The following is an 18,015-nucleotide window of genomic DNA, read 5'->3' as shown; positions in this document are numbered from 1 at the left end:
CACACTTAGTAACTTTGCACCTAACCCTCACTAAGAAGACATTTAGGTGACTTATAAGTTACTTAAGTGCAGTGTAAAATGGCTGTGAAATAACGTGGACGTTATTTCACTCAGGCTGCAGTGGCAGTCCTGTGTAAGAATTGTCTGAGCTCCCTATGGGTAGCAAAAGAAATGCTGCAGCCTATATGGATCTCCTGGAACCCCAATACCCTGGGTACCTAGGTACCATATACAAGGGAATTATAAGGGTGTTCCATTGTGCCAATCTTGATTGGTGTAAATGGTCACTAGCCTGGAGTCACAATTTAAAAAAACAGAGAGAGCATAAACACAGAGGTTCTGGTTAGCAGAGCCTCCGTGATACAGTTAGGCATCATGCAGGGAACACATACAGGGCACAAGTTATGAGCACTGGGGTCCTGGCTAGCAGGATCCCAGTGACACAGGCAAAAACAAACATACACACAAGTAAAAAATGGGGGAAACATGCCAGACAAGATGGTACTTTCCTACAACCTGGAGTAAGCTTTATGAAATGAGTCTACACATGTGAGGGATATCTAGTCACTGTTACTGTGTTTTCCTAGTAGTAACACTCCATTAAATGTCCATAGGAAAGGATGACTTCGAGCACAACTCCAGTCTCCTAGGGACAACAGAGTCCAGAGTCACAACAAGGTGCCCTGTACCATGTATGAAAAGAATAATGCAGTATGTAAAAGCATAGTTTTACAACTTATGGGTCATTCAGGCATGTCGTGTTTCTCTGACTCAGCTCAGGATGAGAGCCAATTACTGCTCTGTCTAGCATCCTGAGAAGGGCCTTGATTCAATCAGCCAGCTTCATCCTGTGCCAGGAACTGGCTAGAGAGGCTCTGGAAGGAATGTTAGGGAGGAGGGGCTGAGACTTTCAGAGCACATGTGGCAACTAACTTCTGGAAGATGCCATTTCTTTCCCTGTGCGGAAAGGAGGGGACCGGGGCAAGGATGTGATGTGGCAACCAGATAAGCCAGAGGTGCAGGCCTGCTGGTCACTTCCACCCCCACTTAAAAGGTCTTGCACAAGAGAGGTCTCTCTCTCTCTCTTGGCTGTGCTTCACTTCACTCTCCTTGTGGCAGAAGAATAGGCATCAGAACCCATTCCGGGGCCCTGTGAAGACTGGCCTGCTGGAGAAAGGGAGGGGTGCTGTTTCACACTCCCCTTTTGCCGCAATTGTGAAGGGGCCCCAGACCCCAATGGGGCCCTATGCAGCCGAATCAAAGCCAGAGAGCACTGTTGTGCTCCCCACGAAAAGAGGGGTGGGGCTGTCACCCTGATTCAAATCCAGGGAGCACCGTCGCGCTCCCTGTGAAAATGAAGGAAGGGGCCTGGACTCCATCCGGGGGCCCGCCAAGAAGGGGATGCCGTCATGTCCCCCATGAAGATAGCTGACAGCTGTGGCCAGTGCCGGTGGCTGAAGATGAAGCCGGGGGTGCCGTCTTACCCCCCCCCCTTTGAACACTGCCCAGGGGGCCCGGACCCCATCCTGGGGTCCATACTGAAGAAAAGCCAGGGAGCGCTGGCATGCTCCACATGAAGGTGCAGGAAAGGAGGGCCCCAGAACCCATTCTTGGGCCCTCGAGCAGTTAGAAGAATGAGGGGAGTGCCGCCATACTCCCCCCGGGTGGCCACCATACCCCCACTCCTAGTGCTCAACAGTGATGGAAGCGTGACGGACAGGGCCACAGTGCAGATCTGCACACAGGAGCGGGCAGACCGGAAAGTGGCTGCCGGCTCCCACAGCAATCTGAGAAGCTGGCAAGGACAGCTGTTTGTGGGCTTCCCAAGCTGACCTCCAACAAGGAGGCATCTTGTGGGTGTTCGGGTGGGACCGGGCGCCCCAGGGAAGAAGGAGAGTGCGGTGCAAGGCTGTGTGATAAAATGAAGAGCAACCAAAGTGAAACAGCTCTCCCCGGCACAGCGGAAGAGCAGCTAATCATGCCTTGTGAGGTACAAAGTTTCCCTTATCTCCTTTACCAGCTTGTGGTGGCCCCAGGAAGTTGGAGTCACCACCAACAGAACACCCATTGATAGAGAGAGCTGCAAGAGCAGTGCAGCCTCACCCAAAACAACGTTTTGTGTCCCCGCCCTAGGTTGGGTGGGACGTTAAAATTATAACCCCCCCCCCCAATGGTTCTAAAGAATTTTAAGCATGACCCTGTTGGAACGTTTGTTCTTGACTCATTGAATTGCTCCTCTAGGGGCAAAGGCTGCAATTTCAAGTGTTTTTACAGCAGTGATGGAAATGGTAGTATCTTATGCTAAGTGTATTTGGAAAATATGTCTTCCTAGTACTGAGGCCAGTAGTATAACAAAGTAACATTGTGTAGTGCCATCCTGCACTCCTACAGGTTGATCAGGAGTAATCCGAAAGTAATCTGAAAGTAATCATAAGCACAGAATGATAGATTGTACCAACTTTGGTAAATAAACATTGGAGAGGCTTTTCCCTCAACCCTTGTCTATTGATTATATTGAGTTTAAATAAGGTGTGCTCCGGTTGGAAATTATTCAGAGGTATATTAACACATTGGCATCCAGATTAACATTACCCCCCCTCCCATCTCAACCCATTCTCCCTCCCCCTTCTTCCTTAAACAACAATAAATAGTGTCTGGAAACCACTTCTTCTCAAAACTCAAGCCATAGCTTGTCAAAAATCTCAATGTATTTATAAAGTGTTACCACATATTAAGGACCTGCCCCCCTCTCATATCCCCTCGCCCTCATCTCCTAGGAGTTACCCATGACCCCTCCCTCCAATTGTGCAATCATAGTCTTGAATCAGTTCTGCTATCAAAAAAATAAAGGGCCATTGTCTTTTTGTTGTCTATTTCTTGATCCTTCTTTCTAGGAAGCGCTTCTAATTTAATGTGTAAAGTTCTATTCTACATCTGAAAAGTACACTCAGCCATCACCCTGTTTGACACATTCAAGTTTTTCTTTCTGAATAATGCATTAGAGAATGCAATTCTTTGTGTTTACTTATTCATCTCATCATTGGCAAAGACAATAGGGAAGGCGTTAAAGTGACAAATAACATTTGTCCATGACATCTAAGCAGCTTTTTCAATGCCTGTGTTTACATGCATTTATGCCCGACAGCCAGACCTCTTGACCCTGCTGATGGATGTTCTATTTGTATTGATATTCCACGTTCTTACTGCTTAATTTTTTATGTTGCGTCTTTTAATTTCAGTTTAAAAAACCAGCAAGGACTACTTGTGGATTTTTCGGCCTTTCCTCAGAGGTTCATAGATCTTTTAGAACAATGTATTTTAGAACAAGAAAAACAAGTACCTCGGTAAGTGAAACTGAGCAAATGTTTTAATCAAATACATCTTCAGTTTACCAGTTACAAAATTTGTAACAAAAACATTTTTTTCCAAACCTCATAAAACAAAGTATCACCTCTTCATCCACTCATTTGTTTGCCTCACCTAGACAGTGCATGCACTGTCACTTTGCTCTCTTTGTTTTCTAATAGTTTGCTTAGAGGCGGACCATTGCTTACAATTGGTTGGCTGCACTGTCACTCCCATTTGCTTTTCTTCTTACTGGTCAGGTGCCAAAGACTTTCTCCCTATTTGTGTGTCTGTCCCTCCCCTGCAGCATGGAAGCATTACTTGTATCCGTTCACAGCTCAATTTGTATGTGCTACCTTTTTCTCTGTATTTGAGCATTTTACCAGTGTATGCTTTATTGCAGCTGGATCCCTCTGGTATTTCTACCTCACTCTGTGTTCATCCCTACCTCATCTGTGTTGCCTGCCACCCTAAAGCACCATCTCTCACATCTTTGGTTTGCTGCTTGTTTTCACAATCTGTCCACCCTCGCTCCTTCTGTATTGCCTGTCCCCACTATCTGTCCACCCTCCCTCCCTTCTGTGGTGCTTGCCCTAACCACCCACCCTCCCTCCTTCTGTGGTGCTTGCCCTAACCACCCACCCTCCTTCCTTCTGTGGTGCTTGCCCTACCCACCCACCCACCCTCCCTCCTTCTGTGGTGCTTGCCCTACCCACCCACCCTCCCTCCTTCTGTGGTGTTTGCCCTACCCACTCACCCTCCCTCCTTCTGTGGTGCTTGCCCTACCCACTCACTCAACCTCCTTCTGTGGAGCTTGCCCACCCACCCACAACCTTCCCTCCCTCGTTCTAGGGCGCTTGCCCCACCCTACCACCTTCCCTCCCTCCCTCGTTCCAGGGCACTTGCCCCACCCTCCCTCCCTCATTCCAGGGCACTTGCCCCACCCTCCCTCCCTCCTTCCAGGGCTCTTGCCCCACCCTCCCTCCCCCGTTCCAGGGGGTTTGCCCCACCCCCCCACCCTCCCTCCCTCCCTCGTTCCAGGGCGTTTGCCCCGTCCACCCACCCTCCCTCCCTCGTTCCAGGGCGTTTGCCCCACCCACCCACCCTCCCTCCTTCCAGGGCGTTTGCCCCACCCACCCTCCCTCCTTCCAGGGCGTTTGCAACCCTTGTTCCAGGGCGTTTGACCCACCCACCCACCCTTGTTCCAGGGCGTTTGCCCCATCAAACCGACCGACCCTCCCTCGTTCCAGGGAGTTTGCCCCACCCACCCGACCTACCATCCCTCCCTTGTTCCAGGGTGTTTGCTCCACCCTCCCTCCCGTGTTCCAGGGTGTTTGCTCCACCATCCCTCCCTCGCTCCAGAAAAAGACTAAGGGCCTCATTATGAGGCTAGCGGTCCAAGGACCTGCCAGGAGACCACCATCTTTGCCGGGAACATGGTTGCCAATCGTGTGACAGCACTCTGAGTTGTACTCAGCCAGGCAACGCTGAACTTGGCACGTCATGGACGATTACAACTCTTCTTACCGCCGGCCTTTCCACGGTGGTCTGACCACCATGGAAAAGCTGGCAGGAAGGGTGTTCTGTTCTAGTGCCACAAGGGGGGCCCTGCACTGCCCATGGCCTAAGCAGTGCTGGGGCCCCCTGCCCAGCACCCTCAGAATGCGCACTGTCTGCTTCACCAACAGTGCACATTCTGAGGGTGCTGTGTGCTACGGTATTGGCCTCAGCTCCCTTAAAGGAGCTGAAGCCAATATCGTAGCACTGCTCCCACTGCTAAACCCGGCGGGAACATATATTACAATGTTCCTGCTGCTCAGCCCGGCAGGAGCATTGTAATGCGCTTGGGGGGGATGCCACTGTTATGACGGTGGCATCCTCCCCCCAATGGTAAATTGGCAAGCACGAGTGAGAATTGCCATCACCTAGCATGATTTTTGGGCACTAGGTGGAGACCCAGCAAGATTTTCCAAACACAGGAGGTTGCGAATGTTCATAGTGAAAAAGCTGCTGCTCGAGTTTAAAATCTACTTGTGCACCAGCCAAACCAACTCAAGAAGTAGCGCCTAGTGGTTTGCTGCATGGTGTAGTTTGTGTTGATTTTTCAGCACGTTAGGAGCTCCTGGCACTAGAAATCAGCATGAGCAGGGAGACATGCTGATTTCTGCCCATTTGCAGAACCTGGCAAAAATCTTGCAGAGTTTACATGTAACTCTGCAATTTCCAACCTCCCCTAATCTCCAGTTCTCTACATTGTTTTTTTTTGTTTGTCATTTTGGTTTATTTTTCAAAGATAATAATCTCTTTTTTTATAAATTGTTGTTGGAATTGTTACTGTGTTGCGTCTTTTACTTATTCACTGCTTTGGTGGTATTAAATGCTTTACACAAAGCTGTCTCCCAAGTTAAGCCTGACGGCTCATTTGCTAAGCTTCCAAAGGTTGAGCAAGATTCATTTACTGAGACTTGACTAGTCCTACTAGTGACTTTGATATTATTACTAGCGGAGTATGAATACCCACACCTACTAATAAGCCACTTTCCTAAAGTGGTGTAAAGGATGATGATGAGGCATGACATTTTATATGCGGAACACTTGATATTTTTCTTAAAGAGTGAAATATTTGTTATGTTACTGTGATTTTTGTAATAAACTGAAAAAAAATCTTAAATAGCTATTTTGTCATATTGCACACTAGCCTAACCCAAATGTGGCTTTCTGTATCTCCAACATATCACTACGATTTGTAAAGTAAAATGCTCATCTTTTGGATGTAAAGAAGAATGTAATATTTTGTGACAAATACAATATTTAAGACATTTTTATATTCATATATCGTTAATAACATTTTTATGGTGAAAAAAGTGTTTTGCTGGTTACGTTAATCTAGGATTTTAGTTTTCATCTTGAGTACTTATTTAAGGGTTTTCCCACTGTGGGGGTAACTCAGAAGCATGTAGATTGAGTGTGAATGAGGCCGGCCTGGTTTGTAGTGGGTACCACAGGTATGTACACCTTGTACCAGGTCCAGTTATCCCTTATTAGTGAAATGTAGGCAGTGTCTGGAAGCCAGGATGTCTAGTGGTAACTATAAGCAGAGCAGCCATGGCTGAACTAGGAGACATGCAAAGCTCTTGCAATACCACTGTAGTCACACAGAACACACACCCTTGAAATACAATACTCCGTGTTGGAAAACTAAAGGCACTTTATTTTAGTGACACATTGCCAAAAATACTTTGGAGACTATTCTCCCTTAGGAGGTAAGTAATATACACAATATATACACTAGTAACCAAACACAGGTAAGTAAATAGTGTAAATAGTGAAAATCACAATAGGTTGTAATGGGCCTAGGGGGGAACACAAACCATATACTAAATTAGTGGAATGCAAAAGTCGGTTCACCATCTAGGCAAGTGTAGTGTGTAGAGGGGAGCTGGGAGTTTAAGAAAACACTAAAGGTAAGTAATAGACCCCACCTCATTGCCCAGGAAATCAGGAGTAAAACACAGCAGGTTTCCTAAAACACACTAGAAGTTCTGATGGAAGATTATGCAAGAAGCAGAAGAGAATAAAAATACACCAGTGATGGATTCCTGGACCTAAAGACCTGTAGAAGGAGGGGACCAAGTCCAAGAAGTACTGAAGAATCCAGGGAGAACAGGAGCCCCTGCTAACCCAGATGAAGCTACAAAAGAAGAACCACCGGTGAGAAGACGGTCAGTATTGCACCAAAGAAGAGAGATGCGGGTTCCTGGTTGGTGCAGAAGATGTACCACGCTGGATGAATGAATGCAGTCCGGTTTGTGTCGCTGGCCTCTGCCAACAAGCCTTGGTAAAAGCAAAGCTTGCAGTTAGCTGAAAATTGTGCTGCCCGGATACAGGAAGTACCAGGTTGACTCTACTGAGGAGGGGGAGACAGAGAGGGCTCTCAGCAACTCAGAGAGTCCTCAGAAGACCAGGCAGCATGCACAGGAGTCCCACAGCCTAAGAACAAAGAAGGTGCAAATGGAGGCCCACTCAGCACGACATAAAGATACTGTCTTGCGTGTGGAGACAAGCCCTTACCTCCACCAAAGTTGGACAGCTGGACGTTGGGACTATTGGAGTAACTTTAATTCACCACCCGTGTTGCTGGATCCATGCCTGTCATCTGGAGAGGGGGCCCAACCCACCAGTCGTAGCTGCAGAGAGGTGCCTGCTGAAGCAGGGAAGTGACTCCATCACTCCACAGGTGATTCTTTTGGTTCTTCTGGTGCAGGCTGAAGACAGGCAGTCCTCGGAGCATGCATGACCTGGAAACTGTTGCAGTAGCTGGCAGGAGCTGAAGTTACAATGTTGCAGAAGTCGTCTTTGCTTCTTTGTTGCAGAGGATTCCTGCTGGAGTCTTGCAATCCGAATCTGAAGAAACACCCAGAGGAGATGCCCTAAATAGCCCTGAAAGGAGGATTGGTCACCTAACCAGGTAAGCACCTATCAGGGGAGGGCTCTGCCATCACCTGCTGGCTCTGGCCACTCAGATGCTCCCAGAGTTCCCCACCACCTTGGAATCCAAGATGGCAAAATCCAGGGACACTCTGGAGGAGCTCTGGGCACCATCCCTGGGGTTATTATTACCCAGTTCAATGGTACTCAATGTATTGAACATTCAGAATCATAACCTAAAGGTTGACACAAATCTCAGGTGCAATCATTTGACTCCGCACTTTATTCTAACTGCGACCCTTTTTTGAAATGTTGGACAGGCTTTGGTTAGTGGCATCTATGGACATCATGACATCTGGCCATTTCGTTGAAATATTGTGGAATTTTTTTAAAAAATCGTGCATCTGAGTCTGATCATGACATTAATAGAACTTTCTTGTAACACAGGACAATGTTTCCGTACAGTCTAAGAAAGCCAATGGTACCTCGGGGGGAGAAGGGACTTGCAGAGTTTTGCTCCACGGAATTTCGCAGAGTTACATAAACACTTTGCAAGAACTTACAGAGTTCCACCCACCCTTACGTAAAACATTGATCAGCTGCACGCACTCAATCTTCTCATTCCCGGGCTCAAGTTCCAGTAATCGCTGTCATGCCACCTTGAATGTTGTCAGAGAGGTGCAGAAAATACTTCCAACTTGTTTAATTGAAGACGGGCAATATTAAATAATTGTTGGCTCGTTGCCTAGACTAAGCCACTCAGGAAATGCATAAAAGATATTGTAAAAAGGGCAAAGACAGGCTTGGCCTGTCGAAATTGCCGTTAGTAATTTATTTCATACTGCATCCTGGCTCACAATATCAATTTTAAGCCTAAATAAAATCTAAAATTGTAAAAGGATTTGAGCGCAAGTAGAACTAGCGCGTTTTTACGTGTGCACAAGTGTCTGCCAATCCAGTTTACATCATTCTCAGACACGTGTCACACAACTAGACTTCTCCAGGCCAATTACCTTAACTACCAAAAGTGCAATTTTACAAGCAGGTGGGATTATTGTAAGGCAGTCATTTAAATCATTTCAGAGTATATTGTCAGCAATATGTAATTTCTATGCACTCCACTGTTCAAGGTAGCTCAGTGGGTGAATTTACCTTGTGGTCTAGACTCACACAGCATACCCTGTTTTATGAATGCATGCTTGTATTGATACTCGTGGTGACAGGCACGTTCTCTGTACATGCGTCAAAAGCAGGATTTCAGACACCCATATGGTATGGGTTTATATCTTTTTTAAAGCATTTTTTCATATCGCTCATACAAAATTGTGGCGCATTAAATTTATATCAAATAATACAAGAAGCAAAAGTTCATCCAAAATCGAGGCAGAACCATATTCATATCGCATAGTTATTGACAAATTAATTCATAGTAGTAACAGAAAAAAGCTTTAATTGCCTGCTAAATTGCACAGGACTCGAATAAAGGCAAATTGCACACCTAATAACCAACCCAATATCTCTTCTTGTCCCACCAGTGCAAGGAGACTACCCCATATTTGGTTACATTTATTCAATGAACCAGCTCGTTTTGTATAGATTTGAAAACTAGGCCCATTTTAACTTTCAACTGATATTTGGCGACCAACTGCACTAGCAAGACTCACTGCACATTACCAGCACTCCAATGATAGAAAACCAAACTCCCCACCTGTATCCTAGGTATATCGATAATCTAGACCTATATGTGCAACGAAAAAATGATTCTCACCCAGAAGTATTGAGAGATGATCCCCTCCATCAGCAGAACAATGAACACATATACTACTTTTAACCCCTTTGCTGCCAGGCCTTTTACCCTCCTGTGCTGAGCCTTTTTTTGGCTATTTGGGGCAGTTTGCGCTTAGGGCCTCATAACTTTTTGTTCACATAAGCTACCCACGCCAAATCTGCGTCCTTTTTTTCCCAACATCCCATGGATTCTAGAGGTACCCAGACTTTGTGGGTTCCCCTGAAGGAGACCAAGAAATTATCCAAAATACAGTGAACATTTTATTTTATTTTTAAATGGGGAAAAAAGGGCTGCAGAAGGCGGCTCGTGGTTTTTTCCCTGAAATTGGCATCAACAAAGGGTTTGCGGTGGCAAGATCACCATCTTCCCAGCTTTCAGGAACAGGCAGACTAGATTGAGAAAACCCAATTTTTCAATACAATTTTGACATTTTACTGGGACATACCCCATTTATTCTATTATTTTGTGCTTTCAGCCTCCTTCCAGTTAGTGACCGAAATGGGTGAGAAACCAATGCTGGATCCCAGAAAGCTAAACATTTCTGAAAAGGAGACAAAATTCTGAATTCAGCAAGGGGTCATTTCTGTAGACCCTATAAGTGTTTCCTACAGAAAATAACAGCTGAAATAAAAACAATATTGAAATTGTGGTGACAAAAACAGCCATTTTTCTCCACGTTTTACTCTGTAACTTTTTCCTGTGATGTCAGATATTTGAAAGCAATATGCTGTTACGTCAGCTGGACTCTTCTGGTTGCGGGGATACATAGGGCTTGTAGGTTTATCAAGAACCCTAGGTACCCAGAGCTAATAAATGAGCTGCACCTTGGAATGGGTTTTTATTCTATACCGGGTATACAGCAATTCATTAGGTGAAATATAAAAAGTGAAAAATAGGTATCAAGAAAACCTTTGTATTTCCGAAATGGCCACAAGATAAGGTGTTGAGAAGCAGTGGTTATTTACACATCTCTGAATTCCGGGGTGCCCATACTAGCATGTGAATTACAGGGCATTTCTCAAATAGACGTCTGTTTTACAGACTGTCTTACATTTGGAAGGAAAAATTTAGAGAAAGACAAGGGGCATTAACACTTGTTTTGCTATTCTGTGTTTCCCCACGTCTCCCGATAAAAATGGTACCTCACTTGCATGAATAGGCCTAGCACCCGCGGCCGGAAATGCCCCAAAACACAACGTGGACACATCACATTTTCACAAAGAAAACAGAGCTGTTTTTTGCAAAGTGCCTAGCTGTGGATTTTGGCCTCTAGCTCAGCTGCCACCAAGGGAAACCTAGCAAACCTGTGCAGTTCTGAAAACTAGACACCTAGGAGAATCCATGATGGGGTGGTTTGTGTGGCTCTGGCCAGGTTCTGTTACCCAGAATCCTTTTCAAACCTCAAAATGTGACCAAAAACACTTTTTCCTCTCATTTCGGTGACAGAAAGTTCTGGAATCTGAGAGGAGCCACAAATTTCCTTCCATCCAGCGTTCCCCCAAGTCTCCTGATAAAAATGGTACCTCACTTGTGTAGGTAGGTCTAGAGCCCGCAAAAGGAAATGCCCCAAAACACAATGCGGAAACATCACATTTTCACAAAGAAAACAGAGCTGTTTTTTACAAAGTGTCTAGCTGTGGATTTTGGCCTCTAGCTCAGCCGCCACCTAGGGAAACCTAGCAAACCTGCACAGTTTTGAAAACTAGACACCTAGGGGAATCCAAGATGGGGTGACTTGTGGGGCTCTGATCAGGTTCTGTTATCCAGAATCCTTTGCAAACCTCAAAATGTGGCCCAAAAACACCTTTTCCTCTCATTTTGGTGACAGAAAGTTCTGGAATCAGAGAAGTGCCACAAATTTCCTCCCACCCAGCGTTCCCCCAAGTCTCCCTATAAAAATGGTACCTCACTTTTGTGGGTAGGCCTAATGCCCGCAAAAGAAAATGCCCCAAAACACTATTTGGCCATATCAAAATTATCAAAAACAAAACTACCTGTTTTTGTGGGGGGCACCTGCATTTTTGGTCCTGGGCTCAGCAGCCATCTACGGAAACCTACCAAACCCAGACATTTCTGAACACTAGACACCCGAGAGAGTCCAGGGAGGTATGACTTGCGTGGATCCCCCAATGTTTTCTTACCCAGAATCCCCAGCAAATTTCAAATTTAGCTAACAAATCACATTCTTCCAACATTTCTGTATGGGATTACCTCACTGGGACAAATTTCATACCACTCAAAGTTCCCCTCAGTCTCCCGGAAAAAATTATAGCTCATTTGTGTAGGTGGGCCAAGTGCTTGTGAAAGGGAAGAGCCAAAAACATGTTGATATTGAGAGGGAACCTAAGGGGGTCCAAAAGGGCAGTTTGCAAAAAAAAATTTTTAGGCTGACGAGTGCAGCAGAATTTTTATCGGTATAGATGAGACAATGCTGGGTGGTAGGAATTTTCTGGATTCCTGCAGATTCCGGAAGGTTCCATCACAAAAACATGGGAAAAATGTGTGATTTCCAGCCAAGTTGGAGGTTTGCAGGGCATTGTGGGTATGAAAATTGTGCGGGTGCACGTGAAACACACCACCCTGGAATCACCCAGATGATTCGTTTTCAGATGTGTCTAGGTCTTGTGGATTTTTCTACATGGCAGCGTCCCAAAGTCCATAAAGTGCAGCCCTCACCATTCGAAGTGGGACGATTTTGTGAGTTAGCCAACCTCTCATGGGCCAAATGTAAAACCAAAACCCAAAATAATCAAATGTCTTCTTGCTTGCTGTGGGATAGATTGTTTTAGAGTGCGGGGAGAGCTGAAAGACTGTTATCCCCTTCAGTTGGGAAGGGGGCATAACCAGGCCTATACTGGTTGGTAGCTACCACCCCAATATTTTTAGTTTTTTAAAATTCCCTGGCATCTAGTAGACTTTCTGCCCCCCGTGGTGTGGATCAGGGGTAATTGCCCCATCTGCCCACTAGTGTGCAGAACAACTTTGGCCCCATTTATTTGGGGTGTGGGTATGGCTATACCCCCAACCCTTTTATTTTTTTAATAAAAAAACTTCCCTGGCCTCTGGTGGGCTTTCTGCCCCCCCCTTGGGGACAGATGGGCCTTCCAAAAATAGGCCCATCTGCCCCCAAGAGGGGCAGATATGGCCAACAGTAATGCGCCCCATGGGGAGCGACCCTTACGCAAGGGGCTGACCCCCTAAAGAAAACACACACATACACACACACCAATCCCTGGTGCCTAAGTGGTTTTTGCCCCCTTCGGGGACAGATTGGCTAAAACAAATCGGCCAATCTGCCCTCAAGGGGAACAGAAATGGTCTACATACAAAATTGGCCCCACAGGGGAGTGACCCTTGCCTAAGGGGTCGCTCCCCACCGCTAAAAAACAAAAAAAAACTAAAAAATAATTTCCCTGGCTCCTAGAGGTTTCTTCCCCCCCCGGGGGCAGATCCGCCTAATAACAATATGCCGATCTGCCCGGGGGGGGGCAGAAATGGCCTTAAATAAATTTGCCCCCTGCCCCCCCACCCCCTCGGGGAGAGACCCTTGCCTAAGGGGTCGCTCCCCTTGCGTGACATTGGCGCAAAAACAAAATCCCCGGTGCCTAGTGGTTTCTGCACCCCTTGGGGTCAGATTGACCTAAAATCGGCCGATCTGCCCCCAGGGGGGGCAGAAATGGCCTAAAATACATTTGCCCCCCGGGGAGCGACCCTTCCGTGAATTTTGCGTAAAATAAAATTAAACAAAACCCTGGTGTCTAGTGGTTTATGCCCCCCTTGGGGGCAGACTGGCCTCATACAAATAGGCCAATCTGCCCCCAAGGGGGCAGAAATGGCCTAAATATAATTTGCCCCCTAGGGAGCGACCCTTGCCTAAGGTTTGTAAATGAATTTCTTATGTGTTTTTTTATTTCTATTTCCTAACTATAACATCCCTGTAACCTTTGTTTTTTTTGTCTGAATTCACACACATATATATTCGTTTTAATGGGCATTAATGATTTAGTAGGATAAACAGTCACTCTGAAACCACTACTTGACCTGCATCTACTATTCTTCTGTTCGTTTCAGACTTTTATTAGACCTAATTATGCCGATGGACTGACCCAAAAGTTGACATGTTGTGTTTGTACTTTAAAATCACTGTCAATAAGTTTAAGTGATGTGTAAGATATTTCATATTTGACCTAATTAAGCAGGAACGTATTTTGATTCCATTCTAAAAACTATAATTATTTACTATGGTTTGCCCTTTTTTCGTCACCGTGCCCTCCAAGATGGTCTTTGTCGTACAGTCTTACCTAATTCGTCGTTCTTTTTAATTTAATTCATGGATGTATTAGTTGGTTTCTGTTTTTTCGGTCTGAATTGTGTGGTCAAATGTCTACTACTTCAGTTTCTGGATTGATGCAAGCTGTTTTATTTGACCTCATGATGGGGGTGGTTTATCTGTGTTTCTTGCAATGTGTATTAGCATAAGTAAGTCCTGATCTGAACTCAAATGCTTATTGTTATTAGTGTGATTAAAATATAGTTTTATTGGTCACAGGTTTTTGCTGCAGCTCGTAACATCTAGTGCTCGTGATTGCACATCCGCAAACTTGAATGTCATTGAAACCAATCCATTCAAACACCTGACACATCTCTCCCTGAAGCTTCTGGCCGGCAGTGACAGCGATGTCAAGAAATATTTGGCAGCCTGCATTAAATATTTAAAGGTATGAGTGAATGTCAATTTCTCAGACTAGTTTAGATCACTTTCATGGGATAAAACAAAAGGTACACTACCACATTATCATCAACAAAATAAACAAATGCATCCCACTTAACCATTTACACTCATATGTTACTTTCTGGTATATTACTTTCTTCTGCCCTAAAGCCTGTCACCAACATACCTGAAGAGGACACTACAGAACAGAAAGGAGGGACCCTGGAAGAGGAAAGAAGAGGGCAAGATTGAGACAATGAGGATTGTGTCTTGTGAATAAAATAATTTAACCCACTGTTTTTCCATCTCACTAGACAGCGTTGCATTGCACTGTAAGTAGTCTATCTTAGGTGTTTAGTAAGAAATGAAACGATAGAACAGGAAAAAAATCTAAGGGCAGGCAAATGTTTAGACTCATTTTGTCAGCAGTTAATCTCTGATTGAGAGTTTGCAATCATGAAAGACAGTTGCAGAACTACTGAACCACTTTCAGAGAACCCTGAGAAACAGCAACTGACCCCACCATCCAATACTCGTTACACCCTTCCTCCTTTTTTATAGGTACTTGGAATTCTGTGAGAACCAAAGATTTTAAAGTTCAATGACTGGCTATTCACCAGTCTATTAATGCCCTCCTCAACAATGAACTTAACCTAGTGAAGCCTAGACTTCCAAGGCTGCCACCTTGTTTGCCTAAATAAGCATAATGGTGAATAATGCCACCGATCTGATGAGAAACTCAACATTTGTTTGGGATTCACATGTTTAGAATGTACAGAGGAATGTATAGTTGTATGGAAATTGTGAGGCATGAGTGTCTCCTATTTTTCTGAGGTAGCATCACGACTGGTTAAAACGTATAACTCTGCGTGTGTGAACACTCAAGCGATTTGCCTTTAGCAGAGGCAGCGGACAGCGCATGTCGCATGAGATGGACAAAATCATAGCGCCAGCAAGGTGGATTGTCAAATTTCCAAAGATTAGGGTTTGATTAGAAGGCTGGCGCAGTGGGGCAAAGCCCAGTCATAAAATACAATGTCCTTGCCCACAATACCCCTTCTCCAAACATATATAAGGCTGCAAGCTATGAATACCATAAAAATTATTTCTTTCTTTTCTATAATCCTCACCCCCAGTCTACATCAACTAAGCAGTAGTCTGAGTTTGTTTGTTCAAAGGTCTACATTTCTCATTTTAAAGAGGTCCTACTTTTGTCTCAGTCTTAGAATGGCTGCCTGTTAGAGTATGGTTGGGATTCCATGTTACCAAACAAATGTTTAAACGGACCAGGATAACTCAATATTGTGGAGATTTTCCTTATTTCATCCCATGATATTAATGTGCCACTCAGAGCCAACAAGGTGTTCATAGCAAAATCACAACTGCTTTTCTTTAGCCAATCCTTTTCTCATTAAGTCAGTCCTGCCACTATCTGGCCCAAATTACACCACTGCTCCTCTGAATCTACACTGGACCAGTCTTGTACAAAGCAGAACTGTGCTACTTTGTAATATGTTGAAAGGTCTGGAATTGTCAGCCCTGTGTCCCTATGATTCCTGATTTCATCTTTTAGGTTGAATCAAAGATTCCTACCAGCCACAAGGTACAGAGTGTAGGCTTTCTGCAGAGCACAATGAATTTGTAATTGCATTTATGTAGTGCTTACTATCTCTGACAAGATCTTGAAGTGCTTAATGCTAGGCAGCATGCTACTCAGTAACCCTAGGAAAATGATTAATCCAATCATTCTTGTTTGTTGTTGATTATTAGGATCAGTCTTATCTAAGGAGTAGACTATTTCATGCACATGGACCAATGTCTTTATGGTGGGTTAGTTTAGTAGAAGTTCAGTGTGATCATTGGGAACTCTAACCAGGAGCACCTGGACAGGGATAGTGATTTGGGGAGTAGAACCATTTTGACTGAAGCTATTTGGTGGAGGCCTGATATTTGTAGACCAGTGTGTTAATTTCTTTCTGAAGTGAATCAGTAAGGAAGTGTAATCAACCTTCATTAGTGAACTATTTTGGACATTACCATGATGCTCAGTTAGTTAGTTGAGTCTTCTTGCCAGCCAAACCATGTGATCTTCTTTAGTATAAGTAGGTTGCCCATGGCCAAGGTGTACCAGCTGGAGGAGAACTTTGTTCAACCTATTTTCTTGGACTTTAATGTAGATTTTGAGATCCACATTGAGCAGCTATAATGGCCTGTATGCCTCTCATTTGTCGCTACATTTGCCTTGTTTGGGAATAACTGTCATTTTCGCTTCATCCATCATCCCCATGGTCAGGCCTCTCGAGTTGTATAGGTGCTCCAAGAAACCTATGAATTCAGGTAAAAATATAACCTATCTATTCAGGCCAAACCATTTTTATAAAAGTGGGCAGAGAAGCCATCTGGCCTTGGGGCGTTTGAGACTTTCACAGATTTTATAAATGGTATGATTTACCCTTTTGTAATGGGTTCTTCTAGTTCTCCGTTAAATATGGGGGTAAACCTGCATACTTAGGCTGCTTTTATGTCTTTTCTAACTAGTTCATTATCTGGTGTGGAAAATGTGTGTAGCTGATAATGTAATTTATTAAACTGTTTTCTCTTAGCACTATCCTTGTATAATAATGTACCTTTATCTCTTTTGATTGGCCTTATATATCTTTGAGTGTCAATTGCTTTTGTTTGCTTGCTTGGATTTTCCTGGAACTGATCCCCCCACTTTGTAGAACTTTTGACCTATTTGGATGCCGTTTCGCCTCTAGGATTTCATAAAGCCTGTTTCGATTATTAATCTTTTACCAGTTTCAGAAAGAATGTTCGTACATGCATGGCACATGCTGGCTTTATCGAGTGCCCTATTTGTGACAATGTCCTGTTCCTGATCTATGACTAAGTGTCCCAGGACCCTTCGCATTTTTTCCTGAAGTAAATGCTTAATAAATATTTCCTGGTGCTGGTTTGGGACATATGTTGATACCATTGGACATTTTTGACTGCTGTGAGAACCATTGATCAGGAACTATCTGCATCCCCTGTCTGTTTGCTACCAGGAGTGAAGTGTAGTTTTGCGTTGAAGTATATGTCCACCCCTGCCAATTTAGATTTGACTATGACAAAAAATTGTCTTGGGAACAATTTCCATTTCATCCTCTGTGTATTTACTTAACAAGGGTGTTTCCAGGAGCATGCAGACATCACTGTTACGTTGTTTGAGTGTCAAAATCCACTTTCCTAGGGCATTAATGCCCCTCATGTTTAAAGTAGTAACCATCCGGCAACTCCCCATCTCTTGGTGTGCCTTCTAGTATGGTTATATTATACCTTGACACTTGCAAAAGAACATTCAGTGATTTTTGTGTGATTCTTCTCTGCATCGCCAGGAGTCACCCCATATTAATATGAAACGTTACAACCCCCTCTTTGTAACTATTTAGACACTGGCTCCTTCTTCCTTTACTTTCAGCTATTGCGAAACCCACCCTCTCATTGTCATTAAACCTTTCCTCTGACTATGATCCCAGCACAACCCCTCTGCTGCTCTTGTGTATTATGATTCTGCAAGGGTCTGAAATTTGAGTACTCGCTTCTACTGTTCATGTCTCGTTCCAGTGAACTCTCATGCTCATTCCTCAATGCTCTATTTTCTAGGCATTGTCAATGGTATCTACCACTTTCACTATTTATTTCCCTCTGATGGTTTCATTGCCCTGTTGCACCTTCAGACCCTGATTTATCCATCCCTACT

The 18,015-nt window shown here is 44.5% G+C and overlaps 1 protein-coding gene across 1 annotated transcript in view; it reads left to right on the top strand.

The window, feature by feature from the left end:
- LOC138287290 (spindle assembly abnormal protein 6 homolog) overlaps nt 1-18,015 on the top strand; it is a 248,489-nt gene that overhangs the window by 73,153 nt on the left and 157,321 nt on the right. The window contains exons 4-5 of the mRNA XM_069227650.1: nt 3,240-3,344; nt 14,112-14,280. Of these exons, the coding sequence (XP_069083751.1) occupies nt 3,240-3,344; nt 14,112-14,280 (274 nt within the window). The remainder of the gene's footprint in view (nt 1-3,239; nt 3,345-14,111; nt 14,281-18,015) is intronic.

Source organism: Pleurodeles waltl, chromosome 1_1, assembly GCF_031143425.1.
Source record: "Pleurodeles waltl isolate 20211129_DDA chromosome 1_1, aPleWal1.hap1.20221129, whole genome shotgun sequence".
Lineage (NCBI taxonomy): Eukaryota > Metazoa > Chordata > Amphibia > Caudata > Salamandridae > Pleurodeles > Pleurodeles waltl.
The sequence above is the reverse complement of the archived record's forward strand: the minus strand, read 5'-3'. Positions and strand labels throughout refer to the sequence as shown.